This window comes from Epargyreus clarus, unplaced genomic scaffold, assembly GCF_041222505.1.
Source record: "Epargyreus clarus isolate Ecla_fem2 unplaced genomic scaffold, WU_Ecla_fem_2.2 ptg000015l, whole genome shotgun sequence".
Lineage (NCBI taxonomy): Eukaryota > Metazoa > Arthropoda > Insecta > Lepidoptera > Hesperiidae > Epargyreus > Epargyreus clarus.
This window is the reverse complement of record NW_027332223.1, coordinates 13,678,012-13,704,915: the sequence shown is the minus strand read 5'-3', so window position 1 is coordinate 13,704,915 and position 26,904 is coordinate 13,678,012. Positions and strand designations below refer to the sequence as shown.

The following is a 26,904-nucleotide window of genomic DNA, read 5'->3' as shown; positions in this document are numbered from 1 at the left end:
TTATTGAAAACCTAGGATTGCTAGCCAAAATATTATTTTTATTTTATCTGTTCTTCTGCTTGCTGAACAACAAATATTGAGTTGTGCTGTATCTGAATCCTTATGCTTTTAGATTTATTTTCAATGAAGTAAATATTATGACAGATATAATAGTAATAATAAACGCTTTTAATAAATTAATGACCCTAAGAACCTCCGAGTAATTATTTTAGAATGTTATAAACATTAGACAGTAACATTAATTGTATGACGTTAGTAAAATTGAACTTGACATTTAGTTCGTAAGGTTGGTAACGGCGCGCTATTTTTTAGTTCTGCCGTCAATGTGTTGAGGTATGCGCGTGTTCTTGATACACGCGAAAAGTTTTTCGCGTCTAAATAATTAAATGAATAATGTAATCGTTACCAACAAGTATCATCACTGAGACTACCTATCTTTTAATAAAGGAAATTATATGCAGTGACCTAATTATAATCGCGCGGTATTAGTGTCCTACATTAAAATCGTAGCCTGTGATTTACGAAAGAAAGTTTTTGTTTCGATGTGCGCTTCTAATGGCAAAAGATGCGGATCTCGAGCTGGTATTTAGTGCTTTTCGCGAGCATATTGTCGGTCAGTGGTTTGGATAATTATATTGGGCACGACCATTCCTTGGAGTTGACCCAATCGTTGAACTTGGCGAGACAGGAACTAATACAGGATACGTGTAGACGGTTTCCTTTGAAATGGAGCTTAGATGATTTGCCGCCGAATCAGTTGGAGCACATCTTGGTGAACGAGGAACACAAGCTCCTCTACTGTTACGTGCCAAAGGTGAGTTTGTCAAGGTAAACGGGTGATTTCGTTTACTTACGGTGACGTATTAAATATTTACCTACAGTTTTTTTACATAATTACTCGTTATTTTTTTATGTAATCTACTCGTGCGTCCGTCGTTATTATTTGCTTAGTAAAATCATTCGATCCAACGATTGCTTTGCATTTAAACACCTAATGAGGCGATATTTCGTAATCGCGTTATAAGAATGGACAATTTATTAAATTTATTGTCGAGTAGCAAAATAGTAAAAACCCGATTTCCATTACATTGTTTTTCAAATAAAGTATAGAACATTTCTTAGTCTTAACTTTTAAATTGACTATTAAGCATTACAGTGTGACTGAATTTTAGAAAAAATCGATGTTATTTCAACTAAGTATATTCAAAAGCATAATTAATTTCTTAAGTACCCAAAAAGATAAAAAAATATATGTATATTGATGATTGAACTCCAATTATTTTTATCAACTATAAATAAAAAAGTTCTAAATGAAAGTTTTAAAAAGTCTCTTGAGAGATAAATTTCCAATATAAAATTTTATAAACTTCGATATTCTTAGCTATAAAAATTTTTAAAACATAAAAATTCATCCTAGGTGGCCTGCACAAATTGGAAGAGGATACTTATGATCCTAGCCGGAAAATGGAACGACACGGATGTGTTAGAAATCCCTGCCAGTCTGGCACATTCTCCTGGAATGTTCCGGAACCTCAGCACAGTGTCCAAGGAAGACCGGGATCACATGCTGGAGAACTACCATAAGATGATCATAGTGAGGAATCCATTTGAGAGGATCCTATCTGCATTCAGGAATAAGCTGGAAGGAGATGCGCCTAGTGCAAAGTATTTTCAAGTGAGTGCATACTGTATTTATTTTTTAAATATTAGAAGTTACATAGACAAGTTTATTTTTATAATATTGAAGCAATACTATCAATATAATAATAATTGAGCATACAGTCCACCTAATAGTAATCCATTCACCCAATAGAGCCACTACCTCTTATGGACATCTGTAATCAACTTCAGATAAGATTAGGGTCCTACCCATAGTCGGCCAAAAGATAGGTTGCTAAACCTAAGTTACATTCCCTTACCACACCTTTGAAAATGGAATACAGCAACACTGCTGATGTTGTAAGGCAGGAAAAGGTGTGGGTGCTGTCTCCAGAATCAAACCACAAAGTATTGTACAACCTTGAAAGCTTGAAACTATATATTATATTTTTATAAAAATGAAATAGTAAACGAGCATGCAATCCACCTGCCTGTTGGTAAATTATCTCTAATGGCTAAGAACCTTAGGACTAAGGAATTGTGGATAGAGTTTCCATTTAATTTTTAGTCAGATTATACGTGTGTAAACTACAATAAGCATCTATCCAAAAATACCAGGCCACTAGTTGACCAGTTGCAGTTTAATATTTGTAGCTATAACAGATTTAGATTAGTTATCTTAAAGGGTGAGGATTGAGGAAATTTTATAAATCAGTATATTATCTACTTTACTGTAGTATCAACAAGGTCTCGAAAGAAGATGTAGTAGTTAACATGACAAGTTAAATTTACTCATGATCATCAATCATTTCATTGAGATCTAAAATGTCTATGAGACCTTCAATTCTAGGGTTGGCACCTAAACAAAATTTTAAAAGTGATTCTAATTTGGAAAAGATTTTGGAAAGAAGTAATAAGTTAGCGTGTAGTCCACTTGATAGAAAGTGACCATTGCCATACCTGGATATCTGTAATCAACCCCAGATAAGATAAGAGCCCTGCCAGAGGTCGACCACAGATATGATGCTGCCCCTAAAGACTTGGAATGCAGTATAAGTATGTCTTCAGAACACAGAGCAGATATAGGTGCGGCTGTAACACCGCCGGAGTCGAACCACAAAAGGTTCTACCACCTAAATCTACAGAATCTCTAGTGTCTTCAAAATCGTCACAGCCCTGGAACCCGTAATTACTTTAATGTGCCGCAATATTCTATTGACCTTCTCTTCATTTGAAGCAATTGATAATGATTACTCATGATAACGTCTTGTTGAAGTTTTGACGAAAAATAACTCGGCGCTTTATTGATAACTTTACTATACGTACTAGTTTAATTCAATCATGTCGTAGTTATTAAAGACTGATATTAATGATAGGAATATTTGTTACTAGTTTTTGCCCGCGGCTTCGCCCGCGTTTAAAAGAAAATAATATGACATACTAACATACATAAAACTGAAAATTCGTACCTTCATTGGAACGACAGTGGCGCCATCTGGCAAAAAAGATCATCACTTGATCAAATGCATAGTTTACGATTCAATCCTTACTAATATCGATTTTTTTTTATTAGTTCCCGTGGGATTTCCGGGATAAAAACTATCCTATGTCCTTTCTCGGGTCTCAGACTATCTTTGTACAAAATTTCATTAAAATCGGTTCAGTGGTTTAGGCGTGAAGAAGACACAACCAGACAGACAGAGTTACTTTCGGATTTAAAATATTAGTGAGGAGTAAGGATTATGTCATTCAATATTATATTTAATGTCAATCTCTCGAAATGATCGGCATTTCCTATTCCCGTAGAAATTCCACAAAAAGTATATACATGATTTTTTCAAGTGCCTATAAGATACGCTATTGGATAGCGCAATTATAGATGTGTGCTCTTTTATCTAAATGAACTGGTTCAATTCCCGGCGAGGGAAAAGTATTTTTTTAATCAGTAATTTTTATCAGAATCGGCTTCCCGCTCCTTCCAGAAATTTGCTCTATTCCTAATAATTTCGGATTTGGCCATCCACGACTTGAAAAATTCGTCCTTTATATGAAAAACTGATACGAGTATTATAGAAATGCAATGTGTGTTGCAAGTAAATCATTTTACTAATTTTAGAATTTTATGAATACATGCACGCGGAAGCAGAATTTTTTATAACAAAAAATGGGTTATAACAACATATTTTTGTAGCTCTCAATTCATTATTTCATTGACCTCTGCATTAAAAGCATTGATAAGAAATGCTCACGATAAGTTCCTGTTGTACTTTTGACGAAATTTAAATGTGTAGTGGCATCATTTGCTTTATTTTAATAAGAAATGAGAAATTCATGTCAAAAGAGTCAAAAAATGAGCTTTTTTAATGCGTCATTATGTATGTCTTTGATATGAGCATCAATCTTATGGGGTGCCTGAAATATAATTGGTCCGCCATATTCAGAGTGACGTCACTAATTCAATGCGATGTCATCCAAAGCAAACATCTATTCAAAATTTCAGCTCAATCGAATACTGGGAAGTTGGTCAAAAACTGCATGATTTGACTCTCACATACCTACGAACTAACCTAGTTAAATAAAAGATCGTAATAAAGTTAGTTATTAGTTAGTTACTACTAAATTATCAAAACTAGTTAATTTGATAAAGAACTAAACGCGATAAAACTAATCGTTACCTATTCATGAGTGATTAATAATAATGACCGTTTAGAAAATATCTACAATTAATAAATATATTTTTTTAAATTTTGAAATACGATTAGTTGATTTAACAAATAAATATTTAAAACTAATTAATTGTCATTAATTTTAATAAATAATGTAAATATAAACTAAACTAAACTGATATATATTTTTATTTTGAAATGGTTGATCTAACAAATAAATATTTAAGACTAATTAATTATTTCTAATAATAAATCATATTGACGTTCGTAGTGTATTGTGATTTCTGACTGTAATTGAAGATTCGAATTTACGAATATTAATAGACTAATAAAGCTATTAAAGTAAAAAAGTAATAGACAAAGGTACCTTTTGAAGCGTAAAATTCACAAATGGGATTGAAAGACACTCTTACGCCTATTATTAATCAATCTTAGATAGATTTTGTGCCTACCGAAGATCGACACTTGGCACTGTCTGTCTGACGACATCCTTGATTGGCAAAATATTATATAGTTTTAATAATAATCACGGACCATACTTTGACGACCCGCGTGGCGGAGCGGTCACCATACCGGTCTGACGCGCAAAGGGTCCCGGGTTCGATTCCCGGCCAGACAGAAATCAAAATGTTGAATTTAGCTTTCTGTTTCTGGGTCTGGGTGTTTGTGTATTTGTCTATGTGTGTGTCCATGGCACCCACGGCACAGAGAATCCTAGTGTGGGGCTGTGAGTGTAGAAAGCGTTATACTACACATTGTCACATTTCGATCTTTGATAGGTTAAAATTGGATAGATTGAATATAATTAAAACGAGCTTAGCCTTCAGAAGTAGTAAAGCTCCTCTGGCACGGTCATAAGCGCTGTCATTTGCAGTTATAAACGTAGTGGGCTGCAGTGAAATGCAATGAAATTATCAGTTGCATAATGACTCGTATGTTAACATTTACAACATAATTCAAGGCCTTGCCGATATTATTAGCAATATTTATTTGTACATAATTACATATTTTCGGTTGGTGAGCGGTTAAACAACAGCGGTTTACAAAATACCGACATTATCACTATAACACCTTCGCGAATTGTTTTTGTGTTGTAAAAGAAACTGCATAAGAAGCTCCATAACAAACACAACAAAATATTGCAGTAAGGTTTCGTTTTAACTGAATAAAGTACATTTACACTTCTAATTGCGATGTTCAATATTAATTTACAATCTTATATTACAAACTAGCTGACCCGGCAAACGTTGTGTTGCCATATAAATAAAAAATGTTAAGGGTGAACAACCCTTATCACATAGGGGTATGAAAAATAGATAGTAGCCGATTCTCAGAACTACTGAATATACATATAAAATTTGGTGAAAATCGGTAAAGCCGTTTCGGAGGAGTACGGTTACTAACATTGTGACACGAGAATTTTATATACAAGATGAAAACATTTATCAATGAAGTTTGTTGGTCATATTTTAGTTATATTAGGAACCGTTTCACAACGTAATAATTAATTTACATACAATCTTGCTATTTCTGTTGTATAAACATTAAATCAGCACAGCGAAGTAGGTACATTCCAAACTTCTTCCGTTTGTCGGAAACCTGTGTCGATGTGTATATGTAAAATATGTAAAGATGAGGAACGCACTCATAGACAAAGTCTTAATGCAATGCAATACTCGATACTTTTGTGGAATAACATCAGTGAAGTAAGTGTTATGTAAAATGCCTATAATAAAATAAGTTTTTTTATACTCACAGCACCGCATAAGGAACATACACAGGAAACTGTGTCGTGGGTGCCACGGATACACAAAAATACGAATATACAGACACCCAGACCTAGAACATATATCGACAACGAATTGGCAATAACTCGTAACTCAAAAAACGCTACTTTACATTAGAAGAAACGCTACTTTAAAAAGACATGGAACGTATTGTCACCCTTTAATATTTTGATTAATTTTCAACCTTAGGGCCCAGGTCCTTAAGTGACGACCTGTGATACGTCATTTTAAGTCAAATTATGCAAAAATCGCTTTTGCGTAAAAAAAATGAGATAGGAGTTATTGCTACTACATCGTCGATATCCAAACTCATAATTCAGATTTCAGATACCTGCCTAGCCCTGAACCCTTTGCGTGTCGGACCGGTATGGTTACCGCTCCGCCACATAATATAGGTCTCAATATGGGTCGCTCTCAGAGGGGTTGCCTTTGTCGGTCCCATATTCATAGAATTTCGAAATATATATTGTAAGAGTATGCAAAATTATTAAAAATTTGGAATCTGTTCTTTTAGTTGCTCTTAACTAGTTACGCTCGTGCCAAAATTGGTCAGAATTATTTAATGTACCGTGCTGTTTTCGTGTAAAAATACTTGGTTACTTAGTTTAACAATTGGCCACAATTGTTTTACGTGGCGTGCCGTCTCGCTGTTAAAAATTGTACAATAGACATTTCGGGCTATTAATTATCGTGGGTCATTGTGCAATAATAACGAACGATAAAAAAATCTCAAGACTTTTGTGTATGTAAAATTTAAATATTTTTTATGTTTAAAATGTTTAGCATAGATTAGTAGTTTTGGACATCAGTATCCATCGTTTTGTTGTGTCATTGTTTAAAATCAATCTTTCCAATGCTTTGTCAATAGATATATTATCCTACTGACGTAGTTGACAATCCCTACCTACTAGATTTGTCAATTTTTATGGATTGAATATTAATATTACATAAATAGCTGTAAAGTACAAGTATAAGCAAGTAAATAAAAGCTTATTCATGGAAGGTACTTTATATTGATTATGATCATTTAGCACAAAACAAGAAACTTATCGAGGTAGGTCATCAGGTTACAACGGTATTGAAGACTATCGACGTAAACATAGAAGATAGGTTTTACCGCTAGAAGTATCTGTACTCATGTGTGCGATTATCTTTATTGTCGCCAAAGTACAAATAAAATAAAGTATGTGATGTTAGCATGCTACTGAATTGATAATCTAAGTTATGCGTATAATATTCCAATCTACACTAATATTATAAAGAGGAAAACTTTGTTTGTTTGATTGTAATGAATAGGCTTAAAAATTACTGGACCGATTTTAAAAATTCTTTCACTATTCGAAAGCTACATTATCCAAGAGTAACATAGGCTCTATTTTATATGAAATATATTTGATAAATAGATTTTGAGGCGGTATAAAGTTTGCCGGGTCAGCTAGTCAGCTATAAAATGAGGTGAGGTAAGATTCACCAAAGTACACAACCACACCACCACCGCCAACCACAAAGTAAATCGATTATTTCAATGGAATATAAGAAGTTCTGATGAGGTACAAAATTCGAAACCAGGTTATCGTACTGCATGTAAGTAGTAGATATTTTAGGTTTGTAAACTTTAATATAACCACGATTTTTCGTCTGAATTATGTTTAGAGTTAGTTAAAATCGTTGACGACGACACCTATTGATCCAGGTTTTACTCGTGCATGGGTTTTCAATTTTTACTTAGTTCCTGATATTTTCATAAAAAATATTAGATACTTCTGAATAATCACCTCTCATAATAGTATCGGATAAATCCGAATAGTAATTTCCAATTGTAAAGTAGACACAGACAAGAAATTTAAAAACGGGTTTATTGAACTTGAGATATTGCTGTTATTTGAAATTTCAAACAGGCTGTTCAACTTGATTTATTATTTATCATAGATTCAAAAATTCGTAGATGTAAAGCATCACCGATTTTGATGTGTCACATGTGTTGGGTAGCGGGATGGCATCAAGATTTAAACGGCATCTTTTTAATTGAATATAATAACAAGTTATTTGTATGAGTATAAAAACTATATCTAACACATAGCATGGTGTGGTTACCTTTAGGGAACGTACCCATACCACGTGACCTATTTTTTAATATTTTTCGACCTCTCCCCCCCTGCGGTGACCATCCGTAGTATATGCTAAGACAAAAACAATTGTTATTGTAATAAGCTATTTAACCACATACATTTTTATCAGTTATATTAGGTACTAAGTAGGTACTACATTATTGAAAGTATTGTGTGCACTTTTTTTAATATTTTTTTCATCGATCGCGAATTTGAAAGCGTGTTTTACATTCGAAGTTCTATAAATAAATAATCCGTATTGGTTTTTTACTTTACGTTGTACATTCGTGCTAGTCTAAAAATATGCAACGTGGATTATCCAATACATATTATAATAAAATATTGAAATGCTATGGACAGCTTAGTCCTCAGGGGTAGCGTCATTTGTGGCCGACCTCAGGTAGGAATCTCTAATCCTATCTGGGCTTGATTATTGAGAATGAATTTAATTTATACACTCTTTACATTTCCAACTTGGGTTGCATATTTTAACCTTGTATCGGAGTTTTGTCGGTACACCCTGATATTCCTGTCCTTGTCCAATTTCCAAGTACTAAAGATCAAAATTTCACAATATCTAATATAAATAAATTGCCAAAGGTCGATCTTTGGGAGGCAAAACATAAGATAGATTCATTATTATTATTAATTTATATTTATATAGGTACTTTCCAGTTAATAGTAGATATACATAAAACGCGATAAAAACGAGTGATTTGTAATGAAATTGATAAATCAGGATACGATTTTTCTTATTGATAAATCTACAGATATCACGCCACAATATTTGTACGAATATCCTTATTAAAAGTGCATGTGAAAGCGCTCCACTAGCCCCAAAATATTGCCTTGGTCACGAACTAAGGACAATATTGCGTATGAAGATACTATATGTAAATATTAAGTTTCATGACCATTAAATTTACATCAACAAAGGCATTTATTAATTTTAACGAGAATATAATTTATTGTCTGCCATTTTGGAAGTGGAACAAAAAGCTAAATTATGTTGCTGACGTTAGTATTTTTTGCTTAGCGCTTCGATGCGTCTCACACAAGAGATGACAAAGATGATATATCAAACAGAAATGTTGTGTAGAACGCTGATTAGTTCCACTTGAGAGGCACAACCGCCACACCTTTTTTATAATATATTAGCTGACCTCGCAAACGTTGTGTTGCCATATAAATAAAAAAAACGTTAACGATGAATAACCCTTATCACTTAAGGGTATGAAAAATAGATAGTATCTGATTCTCCGACCTACTGAATATGCATATAAAATTTGTGAAAATCGGTAAAGCCGTTTCGGAGTTTATTTTTAGACAAATATGCAAATAATGCTAATTTACTAGCAGTAACAGCAAGTTCGGCGCGGTCTTATGATATTATTTATATTTAAATTGATTATTTCCTTTGTTGGTTAAGATTTGAGATTTGGTGTAATATTTCGTTTCATTTCATTCATTCATTCACTCACTTAATTCACTCCTTGTTTTGATATGCTCCTTTACGTAAAGGATTATGCGGGTAATCATTCAAAATGGTTTGATGTTAAATTTGGATCTTATTAGATTGAATTAAAATAGTTTTAACGACTTCGAAAAGAAGGTTCTGTATTTGGCTGCATATATGTTTAGTGTGTTCTAATTAAGTGTTCTAATCTAAGTGTGTTCTAAAACACTTAGAATAAGTATATATTGATAATAAAAAACTGCATATTTGATAATTGTTAAGATTGATTTATATAAAGGGCTGGACTGGTAATGAAGTAAAATTTCTCGCGGGTAAAGTGGGTACAACACAAACAATGTGTACTCTCTGTACTCGTATAAACTCTATGTTAATTAGACGATATTTTTAGGACCGGGTCGGCAAACGGATCATTAGGGCGTTCCGTCAAAACCCTTCGAACGAGTCCCTGGAGCTGGGCCATGACGTCACCTTCAGGGAGTTCGCGCTGTTCCTCACGAACAAATCGGAGCAGCTCGCCGACGTGGTGAACAACGAACACTGGCAGCCCATTACTAACCTGTGCCACCCGTGCCTTATCAAGTACACTTTAGTTGGTGAGTAGTATATTTTTTAAAATAAAAAAATGTATGTTTCTTTTTCTTTTTTTAAGTGTAATTTTTGTACAATAACAAAACATAAGTCAGCGTGTTCAGGTGAATTATAGTTATTTATCTATATAATATAGCACTAAAGCTTGAAATTGCTAAATGCAATTTGACGGGATTGACGCAAAAGTAGACTTTATAATTCATGTGTAAAATTGAAAATCTTACAACAAAAGAAACATACCTTCGATTTATTTAGAAAGTATTAAAACCACCTAAGCCATTTTTATTTTTTTTTACTCAATTAAAAATACATTGCAAATTGCTTAACTTTGAAAATAAATATTATAGGAAAGGTTATATTCGTTCTTTTTTACATTATGTCCCTAGTAATATCTGGGTGTGTATGTGATGAGGAAACCAGTGCAGATTGCATGCAATACGGTAGTTCAGCGCCCCTTGGCTCGCTTAAATTAAATAATGCACACTTGTCACTTGTTAGGGCGTCACTGAGGGGTCTGATGATATTAATGATGTATTGTGGTGCAAAAGATTGAAGTTGGTGTCATGTGACTCTACTATTGCAGTGTGATGTAATGGCTATATGCGGACTTTTCTGCCCTTTTTTGCGCCTAGACAATAAAAGGGTTACCCTGCAGACAGGGATGAATGCTCATGTACTTGCACCAAAGTCGCGACGGTTGCTTGGTAGTGTGGGAATCACACTTAAGGGATGCCTCACCCACTAAATACTCCCTTTCTGGCTTTAGTCCTCGGGGACTCCACAGCCGTCATCGGATGGCATCTTTTCTGCCTTATCATTGCTATGTAGAGCTACTGTGTCGTACACGTGTTATGGGCGTAGATATAGCTTTATTAAGAAGAGGGGGGGTGGTCCTAAATTACCTCTGAAATTTGTAAGTGCATTCGAGAAATCTCCTCCTGTGCTAGGGAGGAAGGTGTCCGGCCATTCTCCGAACTGAAACTCAGCTGTACTTAACGTTACTGTTAGGGAGAAGTAGGTGTGAAGGTGGTGCCTCTGAAGTTGAACCACAGAGAGATCCACCACCCTCAAAATGTCACCCACTTAATTTATACTATATTTAGAAATTAATATTTTTATATGTAGGTATAGGTTAACGAACTCTGATACCCTAATTTTAAAGACAGAGTTCGTAGTTTTGTAACATTTACAGCTATGTAAGAGATACGTATGCCGCATGCCGGTCTATTTGATTTTATCTGTCGAAGAATTGATAAGATTTATCACAATTTATGAGTATTCAAGGTTTATTCGGATTGTAGAATTCAATAGATATAAGAAATATTTTTTTAAAAAGACGTATACAAGGAAATATAATCAATGTGACGTGAATTATTGATTTCTGTAAATTTTATACTCTCAAAGGAGATCTAGGCCTGTCAGTAATAAATAATAATTTATTTTGTGCCTCTAATCTCTTGAACTGTAATAGAAAGATACTTTAAATTTTCACAATAAATTTACTACCTACCATATCTGCTATATTAACAAAGTAGGTATGTAAAAATAAAAAAATGGTACGGAAACCTCCATTTGCGAATATGACTCGGATTCAGCCAATTATTTATTTGGTAGCTTTCTTCACCTATTTTGAAGGCAACGTTACCATAATCCTCATATTAGACTAAAATATCTTATTTTTAGTATTTGTTGTTATAGCGGCCACCGTTATGCATTCTCTGTAAAAATCTGTGTCTATCTATTACGGTTCAGGAGGTAGAGCTCTGTGACAAATGGACAAACGGACAGACAGCGTAGTTTTAGTAATAAGGGTTCCCTATTTACTCTTTGGATACGAAACCCTAAAAACGCAAGAATCGCTCTTATCGTGTTATTTTTACAACATATTGACTACCTATCTGGCTAAAAACATTAGCCAGTTTTACAACACATATAGCCTTACTATATTTATACATATCCGTTTAAGACGTCAAGGATGTGTTCGGGGAATCCTTGTGACGTCACACTTGCATATTAGCCTGTCGTGAGATGTCATAGGTAACTTTTATTTATTCAACAAATAGTGGAAAGGCCTTCTGAAATTTAGTTTTGATAATCTTGTTACATATGCGTTAGATACATTTAAACTTATTTATGCGTTTCTAAAATACAAAAATATTCTATAAAATAATATACAGTCTATGATCTCGTTAGAAATATTCGATATTAATCAGTTTTTGCCTACTAAAGTTCGAAATTTTAAATTTTCTAGGCAATAATTGGAAGAATATTATACGCGAAGGCTATGGTACTTATCAATGATAACCAATTTTTGCCTACTCAATTTCGAATATGACAAAGACTGCCTAAAAAAAAGTGTGTGTGTGTGTGTCAGCTACGACGCACGATTGGAGTTTACTCCTTACGAACGATAATTATGATATATATCGAATAGAAAAAAAGGGTAAATGAACGCATCTGCTAAAATGATAAGAGAAACAAACATATATCTGTAATTATTCGGATTATTTATATTACTTCAATAATGCGTATTACATAAAGTATGTTACAAAATAATATAAATAATAATAATAATAATAATTGTGTTCAATTTATACAAATCCAATTTTAGGATGTTTGATTTCTTTCACTTTGAATTATAATATCATTCTTAAATACTGTAATTATCGTAATACGCAGGCGCGCAACACACACGTACAAACATACGCACACATTCAACTCTCAGACTGGAGGTAGTGAACTATACAGTGAGACTACGAAGTATCGCGCAAAGAGGAGACCCCGAGAATGAGATACGCTGTGTAATGTATTCCATCTCATTCTTTTACACGTTCAATCCTACAGATATATGTTTGTCTCTTTCTACGTTACGCCTCAACTTTTCGTGTTACACTTGATTTTACTCCTCATAAAATTTCCGTACCGGGCCCTATAACTCAAATCGTTTCTTAAGGAGTAAACTCCAATAATAATAATAATTGTGTTCAATTTATACAAATCCAATTTTAGGATGTTTGATTTCTTTCACTTTGAATTATAATATCATTCTTAAATACTGTAATTATCGTAATACGCAGGCGCGCAACACACACGTACAAACATACGCACACATTCAACTCTCAGACTGGAGGTAGTGAACTATACAGTGAGACTACGAAGTATCGCGCAAAGAGGAGACCCCGAGAATGAGATACGCTGTGTAATGTATTCCATCTCATTCTTTTACACGTTCAATCCTACAGATATATGTTTGTCTCTTTCTACGTTACGCCTCAACTTTTCGTGTTACACTTGATTTTACTCCTCATAAAATTTCCGTACCGGGCCCTATAACTCAAATCGTTTCTTAAGGAGTAAACTCCAATAAACTCCAAAAATGGTCAATTTTCGAACTTTAGTAGGTCTAACTTTATTATTAGTATTACTAATTTAACTTTATTATTAGTATTAGTATTACTAATAATAAAGTTAGCAGGTAAACGATTTTGATAGGACTTGCATGTAAATCTCAAAGTTTTACCTATAAAGCTCTCTAATTTTACAGGGAAACTAGCTGACCCGGCAACACAACCATATAAATAAAAAAATATTAAGTGTGAACAACCCTTATCACTTAGGGGTATGAAAAATAGATAGAGCCGATTCGCATACCTACTGAATATGCATTATTAATATGCAAAATTTAGTGAAAATCGGTAATGCCGTTTCGGAGGAGTACGGTAACTAACATTGTGACACGAGAATTTTATATATAAGATTTCGTACCCTAGAAACTTTGTAGTAAACGTTAGCGTCTCGTAACCGCTACAATATTAAAAAAAAAACATCGATTAGTTTCGACATAATAATTAAAGCGCCATTATAAAACGCATGTTGGGTAATCGGATATGATAGTGCAGGTCAAGAAATAAGATAATAGTATCAATTGCCGTATTGTGGGTTACCCAAGAACCGCAGTTGTTGGTTGTAAATAATTTTATTATAGTGAAGATGTAACGCTTGTGTATAGGAAGCAGTAGCTTAGCCGGGTCTTTCATGCTGGGAGTCTGGGGTTCGATTTCCCGCAACCCCAATTTGTATAAATATTTAGTTTTGCTCAGTAGTACAAAAATGACTTAATAATAATATATATTTTTAATACAACCCTAATAATATCATAACGCCGGTCAACCCAGAACTAAAAAAATATATATGCGACGTATAGATAACCTCTCTTCCTTTGGGAAGTCGGTTGAAAAATGGAGTGGGAGGAACACGTGGAGAAATAGGTGGTACCTTTAAAACCTTGATGCAATTCGAGTTGGTTGGCGGTTCGAGATACATCGTCAGTAAGTTGAATAACTTCCACTTTATTCGTGATATATTTAACTTACATGCATCAGCTATATGCGGAATCATGGCGATAACTTGGGTCAAGGTTGATTTGAGAATGATCATAATTATCTATGTCCAATATTGTGACTTTTACGTATTAAACAGTTATGAACCCAAAGCGGTCACAATTAGGGTTGCCACTTTATTAAGCAAAACATATTTATTATCTTTTTTGTATTTTGTATTTTAGAAGATGCGATCGAGCGTCCATATCACTTGACGGCAAGTGGCAACTGCCGCCCATGGACATTTAACCAGGGAGATAGGATTAGTCGTATCTGAAGTCGGTTACAGATGTGTTGCCAAGAATACTTTAATTTGTAATACTTGAATAACTTCAAAGACTTCATTAATTTGGTTATATTTTATTATATAGTATAAAAAGGAAATTTTATCTGCATATTGAGTATCTTGGACAAATACAGCGTTTAACTAATTTGTGGTGTTATAATATAACATACTCTAACGTTTTAACAATATTGATAAAATTGTCTGCTGCAATTTGAATCTTTAATTGTTTAGTATTTAACACTTTAAAATTATATAGGTATATAGGATTAAAGCTTTCGCGTCTGACACTCTTACCGCCCGGTTATTACTGCTAATTATACACGTATTATAATAATTATTAATTACTCCAGTAAGTAGTAATTAAAATCACATTATATTATTTCCTTACGTAAGTAACTTATTTCACGTTATTGTGTGTGTAACTTTAATACGAAAACAGTCTTTATGTGTGCGTGTTGAAAAAAATTGTTGTAAAAACATAACTTTAATTTTAATTTTATTCTTGATAACAGTAAAGATTTTACTTTGAAATCATAATAAGTATTTAATACGTCGAAAATATAGGAATGTTACGTTAGGTACTGTGTAGTAATGTTTCGGATCTGTACCCTTACCATGAGTTTTGACAAATATGACTGTTTTGGTATTTGTTTACGTATTGGCCCATACAATCTCCAAGTTATGTTATAATCCGCGAAGTGTGCTGATTGGAAATTGTATGGGCAAATACGTAAACAAATATCAAAACGTAAAAACTCATGGTAAGGGCACTGGACACGATTACGAATATATCAGGAATATTACACCGATTTCGGATACGGTTACTCGTATAAAAATATTACGTTTTTCGCTTCGGGTCGTATCAGTTACGAATATCAGGTATAAAAGGAATTGTTAAAATAAAGATAATACGAATAGGTAATGATTTGAACTTATTTATAAACTAAATTACTGTACTGAGTCTGTTTGGTGGAGATAAAACTTTTCATTACTGTGTGTGATTTAGATTACGTCCATATCCGAATTAAGTATACCAAAACTTTTAAATTTGATTTTGCTACCGTTTCGATATATTCGAATTTGTAAGACTATTCACAAACTCGACAATGCCCTTGGTTACATTTTACAAAATAAACTAAAATTAAGTATGAGACTAAGCAATTAATTCAGCAAATAATGTACAATACAAGGTTGCATATTATTATAACTGGCCGCGTCCATTGTAATAAAATAAAACAATAGAGTTTATTTTATTTTGAGAACATCTATTTTAAAGAGAACCTCATTACGAACATCGTTAGTTATATACATTTTGGACATTAGATAAATTTTACAAAAACTGAATTTCAAAGTGTTTGGCATTGACCAAAAGACAATTACCCAGCTGACACTACCAAGGTCTGGGGTGAATGTCTTATGTCCACCCACACAAACATATCATGTACTTACACATTTACCAACAAACACATTGTTCGTTCTTAACGCTGGTAAAAGTACTCGTAAAAGTCAATTTGTCATTTTACCAAAGACTACCTAGGCTAAATGGATTGAACACAAAATCGACAAGGAAATATAATGTTTTACAATAATTGTTTTAATATGTTATCGTTGTATGGGTCATCGTGACCACGATCCACGCAACAGGGTCGAAATATCGGCAATAAATGATTACGGCATTACAATCTCGTAGGTACCTACCCATTACAAATGAAAATGTCTCAATTCTGCGATAATTTTAGTCTAACACATAGATTAGTTAAGATACTTCGCCGCCTTGAAATTGAATGAAGCCACAAACGGCTTATTTTAGTAAGTTCTTTTTTTGAATTCTTGACAAATAAAAACATTTTTAGAGAAAATTTACGAATAAATAAGTAATATTGCGTAATTAACGTAATAAATAAATAATTATTTCAAATATTTTAGGGACATTTTAGCACGGAGACGTGGCAAAACTTTTTTACGCAACTATTTCAATTCTCAAAACTGGGTACATTTTCTTGTGAGTAATCTTTACTAATCTATGGTCTAACATAAAATAATAATAGGTTGGTTAGAGCTTCCATGTCGGGTAGAGCACTACAGCATCCTATGCAGCTATGTTCTAAAATAAAACTGTACAGTTTTTAAGCCATTTTACCTACAATTGATAAGTTTTACATGTCCTTTTGGGACTTTTTTACAAAATGGACAGATCGAAAAGTCCATAAAGTTGTGCAAAAAAAGTAAGTTTACGATACGATACGTAATTATGTTTAGGTAAGATTAGAGTTCAATCTGAAGTCGGTGTTTGGTGCGTTGCGTCGATAAAATTCGTAAAATTAAGTATATTGTGTAGAATTTTCAGATCGCGAACATTTTATAATTTTAAACGCAAAAAAATTATACACCCATGTTCTAAAATTACTAATTCATCAGAATTGTAAATCATAATTCGTAGGTGAATCGATGACGTAACTCCTAAATTGTGCCGTGTGTGTGTGTGTCCTCGTTTTAACAATGCGTTGATGTAAGTGGTCAAGAGGTCTTTATTTAGTGCTTATTCTGTACTTCGCTTTCACGGCCGAATCAGCTGTGTATTATTGCAGTGGCAAACACCTCTATTTTGTGGTGTGAGTGGTGTGGCGGAGGAACTTACCCAATGCGTTCTACGAGTAACTTAGTCTTCCAAAGCGATTCCTTTATTATTAGTGTATGCAAACTACATCCAATATTCATCCAATGTTTTGCCAAACAATTACTGAATTTGGCAATTTCTTTGCAGTCCTGTATCTAAAGCTAGACATTATCAAATTTTGAGTGGTAGGTAAAATTGTATACATTTATTTATTAGTAAAGAGCTTAACCGGCCACCGATCGAGCCCAGGTAGGACTTCCTATCTGGGATTGATAATTTACAGTTGTCCATATGTGACAGTGACTACTGGACATCATAAGCATATCATTCTAATTGGCTACGTGTATCTTGTGATAAAAAAGCTACATAAATTCTTTCTTTTTACACAAATAGAGATAGCTAAACACAAAGAATAGATAATTTATTTAATTTAGAACTAAACGCTTTCTACACCACACACTAGGATTCCCTGTGTCGTGGGTGCCACGGACACACACATAGACAAATACACAAACACCCAGACCCAGAAACATTAATCTAAAATCATCATTTAGACATCTGTCTGGCCGGGGATCGAACCCGGGACCCTTTGCGCGTCAGACCGATATGGTGGGCGCTCCGCCACGCGGGTCGTCAATAGGAACCCAGACTTAAATCTCGGTATAATCAATCGGCATTATGTTATGACTATTGTCCCGAAAGATTCGACGCGCCCAAAACACGTCATTTATAACCAAACCGTACATTGATTTACAAGCAAACATATACACATAGGTTTTACGTAACGATAATTTTGATGGTACGATAATTACCTACTTGTTTTTTTAATCTGTCGCCTACAAGGTGAACACGTTAGACGTATCGTATATTCGAGATTCATTGGTAAATCTCTAGATGTGTCGATGTGTAGGAATTTTTATAGAAAATTTTCCATTATATATCAACAAGTTTTAACATTATTTTTATTTCTAACTTCGTCATGGGTTTTTGTAATTTAAAAAATACGTCCATAAAAATTATTTATTGAACGAAAATAGTAAAATAAATAAAGTAGCAAATAAGATTAAGGGGTTCTGGTTTCTGACTTTTGCGACATCGAGAAGACGACATTTTTTTGTTTTTTTTTTTTTATAATATAAGAGTAGCAGACGAGCATGCAGTCCACCTGATGGTAAGTGGCTACTGCCGCCCATGGACATCTGTAATCAACCCCAGATAGGATTAGATATTCCTACCTGAGGTCGGCCACAGATGCGCCGCTACCCCTGAGGACTAAGCTGGAACGCCTCGAAAAAGTATATCTCCCTTACCACACACACCCTTCAAACCGGAACACAACAGCGCCTCACACTGCTGTTATTAGGTAGACATAGGAGTGGCGGTGGCGTCGCCGGAGTCGAACCACACAGGGTTCTACCACCTTCTAAATGTGTTCGCGAATTGTCTTTTTGTAATGTCAGGGGTCACGTGCTCCGCTGAGTACTCGAATAGGGCTTAAAGGCATCACGCAAAGGAAAGCACCAATGCGTTCGTTTCGACTTCCCCTATATGCCTAGTTAGGCCACCGAGAGGTTTTTAATGAGAAGAAATCTCACAATATATTTACCCGATATTTCCTCTCAGAAGGTGGAGGTATCTGATAAGATTTTCCCTTGTCAATCACAGATGCATTACATCTCCCGAGGACTAACTTGGAATGATTCCCATAAGTATCTGCCTTAACACTTCCTTCAAACAAGGTCATAGGATCATTACATCACTATTACGAGGTAGACCAGTTCACCGCTGTTAAAAGTGTGACGTGGGTAGTGCTTTCGTAGACAAATCTGGAAAACTCTATTCTTAATAAGTACCTACAAGATACAACTTATTTTTCTAAATTTGTATAAATTATGTAGATATAGGCTGTAGTTTGACGAAAGTCTAAATCACACTGAACTTAGTCTACAACAATAAATAATACATTTGCACTTCATTAATTGTTCCTAAACAAAATATTCACGTCCTTTTTAGTGAGTGACATCATGGTGACCACCTTAATACCTCAGAATAAAGCACGACGGTTAAATTTCTCGCGACATCTCTAAATTGAAGTAACGAATCTATTTCCATGATTGCATTGCTCGAACTAGGTCGCTATGACTAATGGCTTGATTCTGTAGCTAATATGGATTGGTGTGTTAATATTGTCTTTTCGTCGATTGAAACTTTAAATTGAAGGTGATATTAAGTTTTTTTTTTTTTTTTTTTATAATATAAGAGTAGCAGACGAGCATGCAGTCCACCTGATGGTAAGTGGCTACTGCTGCCCATGGACATCTGTAATCAACCCCAGATAAGATTAGTTATTCCTACCTGAGGTCGGCCACACATGCGCCGCTACCCCTGAGGACTAAGCTGGAACGCCTGGGAAAAGTCTGTCTCCCTTACCACACCCTTCAAACCGGAACACAGCAGCGCTTAACACTGATGTTATTAGGTAGAAATAGTATTACTTACTATTAATTAGTATTAATTAGTATTACTAGATATACTATAGTTATACATTATTGAAGGTGGTAGGACCCTTTGTGGTTCGACTCCGGCGGCACCACGGCCACACCTATTTCTACCTAATAACAGCAGTGTTAGGCGCTGCTGTGTTCCGGTTTGAACGGTGTGGTAAGGGAGACAGACTTTTCCGAGGCTTTCCAGCTTAGTCCTCAGGGGTAGCAGCGCACCTGTGGCTGACGTCAGGTAGGAATATCTATTCCTATCTGGAGTTGATTACAGATGTCCATGGGCGGCAGTAGCCACTTACCATCAGATGGACTGCATGCTCGTCTGCTACTCCTATAATATAAAAAAAAATATAAAAAAAATACTACACGTTTTGAATATTGACCCGATAAAGCTACGGTCAAACCTGAGACGTTCTTACTTAGGGTGGGTTGCATCGAAAGCCCGGTTAAAGTATGCGTTAAAGTTAAATGTAACAGTAACTTTGACGGTATCGATGGAATGTAAGAATTCTGTGTTGCACCAATTGATTTGCCATTAACGTCATTTGTGTCGCTGTCACCGAATTTTTATTCGAAATTGGAATAGGGAAGTTGACAAATACAGTAACTTTAACCGATTGAAATCGAGCGGTTAAAGTTAGGTACTAGTTATGACGTAATTTCAACCTCAAAATAAAATGGTGCAACTAATTATTATTTTAACCATGGATTTGGCGGTTGGTTAGGCTTATGTAAATGTTAAAGTTACATGATGCAACCCACCCTTAGTTATGATGACCATATTTAAATTATTTTTCCGTGGGTAGCATTAACTAAATCGTGAAAGAATATCAGGCTTTTTCTACACTTTCACGCTTAATACTCCCGTATTATTAAAAAAAAACACTTCTAAGTTACAATAATGTTGTTTGAATGGTGGTAGAGCCAGTATGGTTCGATCGAGGAGGCAACACTGGCAAATTCTTTTTAAGCATGCAGCGTGGGCTACTTTCTTCCACCACAAAACAGTACTGCTACAGAATGCCGGTTGATTTACATATGAGGCGATCATCAACCTGTTCCATATTAGATTGTTTACAGATATTTACGGGCGGCAGTAACCACTTACCATCAGGTCGACTGCAAGCCCATTTGCTGCTACAATTTTATAACAAGTCCTCCACATCCAAGCACTTCCAAAAACTGAATGACGTTCAGAGTAATTTGTACTACAAAATCTCTTATACGCTTGAGTATGCCCCGTAGTCAAAATATGACAACATCAGCCAAATAGTATAATACTAAAATTCCTAAGTATCTAATATCAATGTTTACTTGCAGGTAAATACGAAACCTTACTCGACGATTCGTTGTTAGCGCTGAACACGATCAACGCATCGCACATACAGTTCCCGCGGCTCGCCCACACCTCGGGCACCGCTGAGAAACTCCAGAAGTACTTCTCACAGCTAGAGCTGCCCCTCATCAGGCGACTCTACAAACTCTACAAGTACGACTACCGAGTCTTCAACTACGATCTGGAGAACATTGTCGGCTTTGATCTAGGGTAAGCTTGTAATAAGTTTTATAGTGAATTGTGTCCGTGTAAGTCTTCCATAACATGTGAACCGAATAAATGAAGTGTCTGATGTAAGTGGGGAGGCTGACTGCCTATTGGCTGTTATCGCGTGGGGGTTAGGTTAGGATAGGTTAGTCGCTTAAGATCCCAAGCAGTTGTTTGACCCGCTATCGGTCGTACGCACTTTGTTTTTTGGGCGACAGACATGTTTGATTTTATTAGTAACATTGTTAACGGTCATTCGTTTCGTAAATTGCCAGTCGCCTATCAACTTTTGACAGTCGCGTTAACCACTATTTAATCGCTAAAGCGACAATTATTTCAAGCGAAAGTAGCTTATAGACGGTCAGCCTAAAGAACATACTTCGTAAGGTGTTTCTCATAATTTTAGTAGACACTCATTTTTACAGTATATACTCATTCTTTGTAACGCATTTTCAGATAGCAATATCTGTCTCGATCAAACCTTTGTTAAATTAAAGACAAGACAATGCATATTAAGTACTATTTGTTACTCAGCTACTCTATACTCAATAAGCTCTACTAATTTGATTGACAAGAGAGTATTTAAGGTAAGGTAGCGATAATTACCTCAAAATTTTGTGTACACCTTTTCTAGCTTCAAAATTGTTAAATAGTAATATTAACTGAACAAAAAAATGAATTCAAAAATTCTTTATGTTTTTGTTAAAATTTCGCACAAGTACAAATGTTTTGTTAAAACTTGATAACTTTGAACTGTGTGCTACAAAGTAAAGTGAAATATATTTAAAGCCCATCCCACACATACACTTTCTTTGCAAATCTTTTGTTTTGGAAAGCTCAATATAACTGGTTGCGGCATACTTACATATTTCAAAGTTTCAATTAGTTTATTTTAAATAAACAAACACCATGTATAATGAGTTTCAATTTAATTGTAGTGGTGGTTTCGACGAAACCACATTTATTATTGTTGAATCTCTGTGAAGAATCTTAGTGGATGGACTGTTAGATGGACATTATAATTATGTACAGAGTGTTCCAAACATCTTTTATACGATCATTATTATATGTGTATATATAATTGTATTAGTATAAAATGAAATTTTAATACTATGAATAAAATGGAACATGCGTTTTATAATTTTTTGTTCTCCGATTCGTTAAACATGTCAATAAAGTATTGTCTATGCAAATGTAATTAAATATAAATAATCATTATTTGTTAAATAATAGACATGTGACAATACAAAATGATTGTGCCTTCATTAAGAAATTTGATTTTAAACTTTTAGGCTTTTAAACAGCCAATGTATTAGCATCAAATATTACATTATAATAATATTGTTATATTTAAATTCCATTAATTATTAATTGTTGTGTTCATATAAATGATTGTACCAGTGACAGTTCGTAATTAACCGACTTCAGGAAAATTCAGTAATACTTATGAAATCATGTAAATATAGTTATTATTTATGCACTTTAATGGAATTTTGTAGATAAAACTGTTGTATACGACATAATTTTCCAATTACCTGTAGCTTATAATTTTGAACTCAATTTCAGGTTCAAATTTTCTTGAAGTCGGTTGAAGTATGTATGATCATCAAGCATAAAATACAGTACCCTTACCATGAGTTTTTACGTGTCGACAAATATGACTGTTTTGGTATTTGTTTACGTTTTGGCCCATACTATTTCCAATCAGCGCCCCTAGCGGATTGTGTCAGAACTAGGAAATCCTATGGGCCAATACGTAAACAAATACCAAAACAGTCATATTTGTCGACACGTAAAAACTCATGGTAGGGGTACTGTGTTTCGTTGTATTTTAAATAGAGGTTATTCTTATTATAAATATGTACCGACATATGTGTACGGGCCACTACGCCGTTTTTGGGAGTTTTAAACTCTTTAATGTCCATTAATATCTTACTGGGTTTGGTTTTTACCCTATTTGGGTATCTGTTTACCACGCCATCTAAGTAATAATTAAAATTAATATTGAGTTTTTATAAATATATACTCTTCGAAATTATATTGGAATTTAAAATGTAGAAAGTATGCTTTTGAAATTATGTAAGAAATTGTTTATCACCCTATAAATATTATCAACCTTGTGAATAGTTTTAATCAAAAGATATTTTAAGTAAATCAACGTACAAACCATGTCCATAAATAAAAGTGGCAAAATGAAATTTTCATTGAATAAACAATTTTACTGAATGTATCTATGACTTTTATTTACCCGTACACTGCACAGATGGTACAGTTACGAGCATAAATATATTACTATGGGCAGATCAGCAAAAATATGTGACTCAATAACGAGTTCAATAATATATGCCTGCACGAACGCAGTAAAAAATATCTGACATTTATAGGCAGCAAAAATATGTGATGATAACGTTGATCAAATAATTATGACCACCTGACGAAGCAAAAATATGTGACAATATTAATGTATTCACTTTAGTTATTCCGGCTCAAAATACAACTCGAACGTCAAGTTCTTTTTCTTTTTTATACTAAGTCGAATAGTATAGAATAGTAGATTCGTATCAGCCAGTGACTTTATAAATAAGAACTTATTATTATAAAAATAATCTAATCTTATATTTATGCTCGTGACTGTCAATACATTTTTTGAAATGAAACCGCACAACTTAATAGAAAATTCCGTTAAAAAATATAGCAAATTATTGCGTTACGCTGCGAGCCGGCGCGCCTCATAATGATTTGGACAATTTTATAAAGCGATGCGCCGACCTTAACTACCACTTACAATAAAAAAGTGAATAAATTTGCGTTCTTGTGTGTTTAACTTAATGAATGGTTTTGAAAAAACGTGAAGGTCTTATAATAAAAGCATGTTTAGGATATTTTTCATATTAACACATTTTTTGTGAAATTAAGTGAAAATACGTAAGCGCAAAAAGGGCTTCGAAAACGTGCCGCCCTGGCCATTAGTAGAATTTTGCCGCTCATGAAATAAGTAAACAGAGAAAGGTCTTCCAAAAATATGCAAAATTGCTACCCCCTAAAACGTTGTGGGGCCGATTAGTAGTCACCGCTTCCGATCCGCGGGCCGGCCGACCGGGCCATGAATGCCATGATGTGGTTTAGGCCATTATTACCTAATTACGCAGACCAAGTTGGTCGATAAACTTCACACATATCTGTGAAACTTAAGACTTAATTTCCGCCGTCGCCGTCACCTTAACGGTGATAATTAATGTAAATTAATAAAATGACGTAAATCCATTCATATACCTGAATAATGTTAACTGAATAATGTTGTTGTTGCAATAATTCATAATTGACTATTTTAGTGGCAAATCTTTGCACGTGCATCATTGTGGGTCATGACGCAATAAATGTTTGTCAAATTTTTGCCAAGTCGTCACACTAGAGAAACAGGTACATAATATGACTTGCATAATATCGCATGAGGTATATATTATGACATACTTTGCTATTCAAAAATGGTAATTTATTAGTGTAAGGTATTTTGATACAGATTTACACTTAATGACTTCCAAATTCTGTTTCGCACAAATAAATATAAGTTAATACATAAGTAAATAAGATTTAGGTTCACATTTTATATGAGTAATAAGTATTATATTTTTAAGCAACAAAGAACGTGCCGCCCGTTTAATTTTAAGCAACAAAAACAGCATCTACTTCTAACAGTCTACATACAAAGTAGAAGTGGGTACCTACCCACCTACCTAGCAGTGACATTGACACCGTGAAGAATTATATCACTTTTTCCAAGAGTGAAATAGGGACAGAGTACACAACTTCCAAGATGTTTTGTGGACGTTGCCGCCCTTGTCATCTGTAGTCAAGTGAATCACTGCTGTGTTCTAGACATACTTTTATAAGTCGTTATAATTTATTCCTTAGGGGGAGACGCATTTATCTGGATGGAATCTAATCTTATTTGGATTTGATTACAGATGTCCATGGGCTGAAGTGGCCACTTACTTATTAGAGTTATATCTAAAGTCTCTCACCGATGCCTTCCTTTGCTAAGGTTGCCGTGTGTAATATAAATTGGAATGACGCTTACTGTCCTCTGTCTGTCTGTATCTATCTATGTACTTGTCTGTGAAATGTATAGTCTACCTTACACTGTCATACATTTTAAGCTAAAACATCCGCGCCTAGCATAAGTAAGGGACAAATAAGTGCAGCGGTGATAACATCGCCGTAGAACCAGATAACTAGAAGAACCTTCGTAACATCCTGATCAATCAACTCTTGCAAATTTGAACAAGATTTATCTATGCTGTTAATATTACCGATATTTTTTTATGCTTAAACCATAAACTGGTCTGATCGCTAGGTAATTGGGTTCGCGGAGTTCAAATATAATCGTCGTATGGAAAACCAGATCTTGTACGTAATTACATAGGTACCTAGTGTATAGGTAAACCTATATAGCTTTAATAGGATGTTATGAAATTAAATTACTTATTGCACCATTAGATAATCTCGTTTAAATTCTAAAACTGCTCCGCAAAATGATTATGGACAAGAAACGACGAAAGAAGCGCGATAAAACATATTTTCCAAAATATTTTAACTTACCATAGAGCCCCATGGAAGACCATAGAGTACCTAGTTTTAATGGTTTATAAAATCCCTTTAATATTGACATGAGTTAGGTAATGATACTATCGAAAGTTGAAAATATAGCAATATTTATTTTTTACATTTTCGGATGTATATTTTTTTATTACATTCTAATTTTTCATCCCAAGTCTACTTGCTTCCTGCCTACCTGCTTTATTCAAGAGAGATACCTGTAAGATACCTTCATCGTTTACCTAAATAAAATGTATTTTATGGAGATATGCAATCAAGCACAAACATACATGCACTTCTCCTCAGGATTTTTTGTTTTAATCTTTAAATATGAATCGTTAATTGTCTTGCTTTGCTTGTCACTTTCTTTTTTCAATGAACATGGACACTCATAGCGTCCTGCTTGCTCCTACTTATTAAAGAGAGTTGTAAACTCAATGCAACTACTGATAAATAAAAATCAAGTCGTACAGATAAGAAATGTAAATATGGAATAAAAAAGTTCCGACTAGAGGTCCGACAACTGGAATAATATTAATCAGACATAAAGTAGCAAACGTCACTTTCTACACTTTTATGAAATAGAAGAAGAAAACGAGCAGGTATGTATGCACTTTTTTAATGCAGTCAACCTTATGGTAAATGACTTCTGCTGCCCATGGACAGTTTTGATACAATCCGCTAGGGGCGCTGATTGGAAATGTATGGGCAAATACGTAAACAAATACCAAAAGTCATTTTTGTAAAAAGCTAAACT

At 34.2% G+C, this 26,904-nt stretch overlaps 1 protein-coding gene across 1 annotated transcript; it reads left to right on the top strand.

Annotated features, from left to right (window-relative positions):
* Window positions 1–310: 310 nt before the first annotated feature.
* LOC140748223 (carbohydrate sulfotransferase 11) lies at window positions 311–23,781 on the top strand. The gene is made up of 4 exons (XM_073080987.1): window positions 311–814; window positions 1,418–1,675; window positions 10,026–10,230; window positions 21,329–23,781. The coding sequence occupies exons 1-4, from the start codon at window positions 566–568 to the stop codon at window positions 21,556–21,558; spliced, it is 942 nt and encodes a 313-aa protein (XP_072937088.1). The 5' UTR covers window positions 311–565; the 3' UTR covers window positions 21,559–23,781.
* Window positions 23,782–26,904: the final 3,123 nt, after the last annotated feature.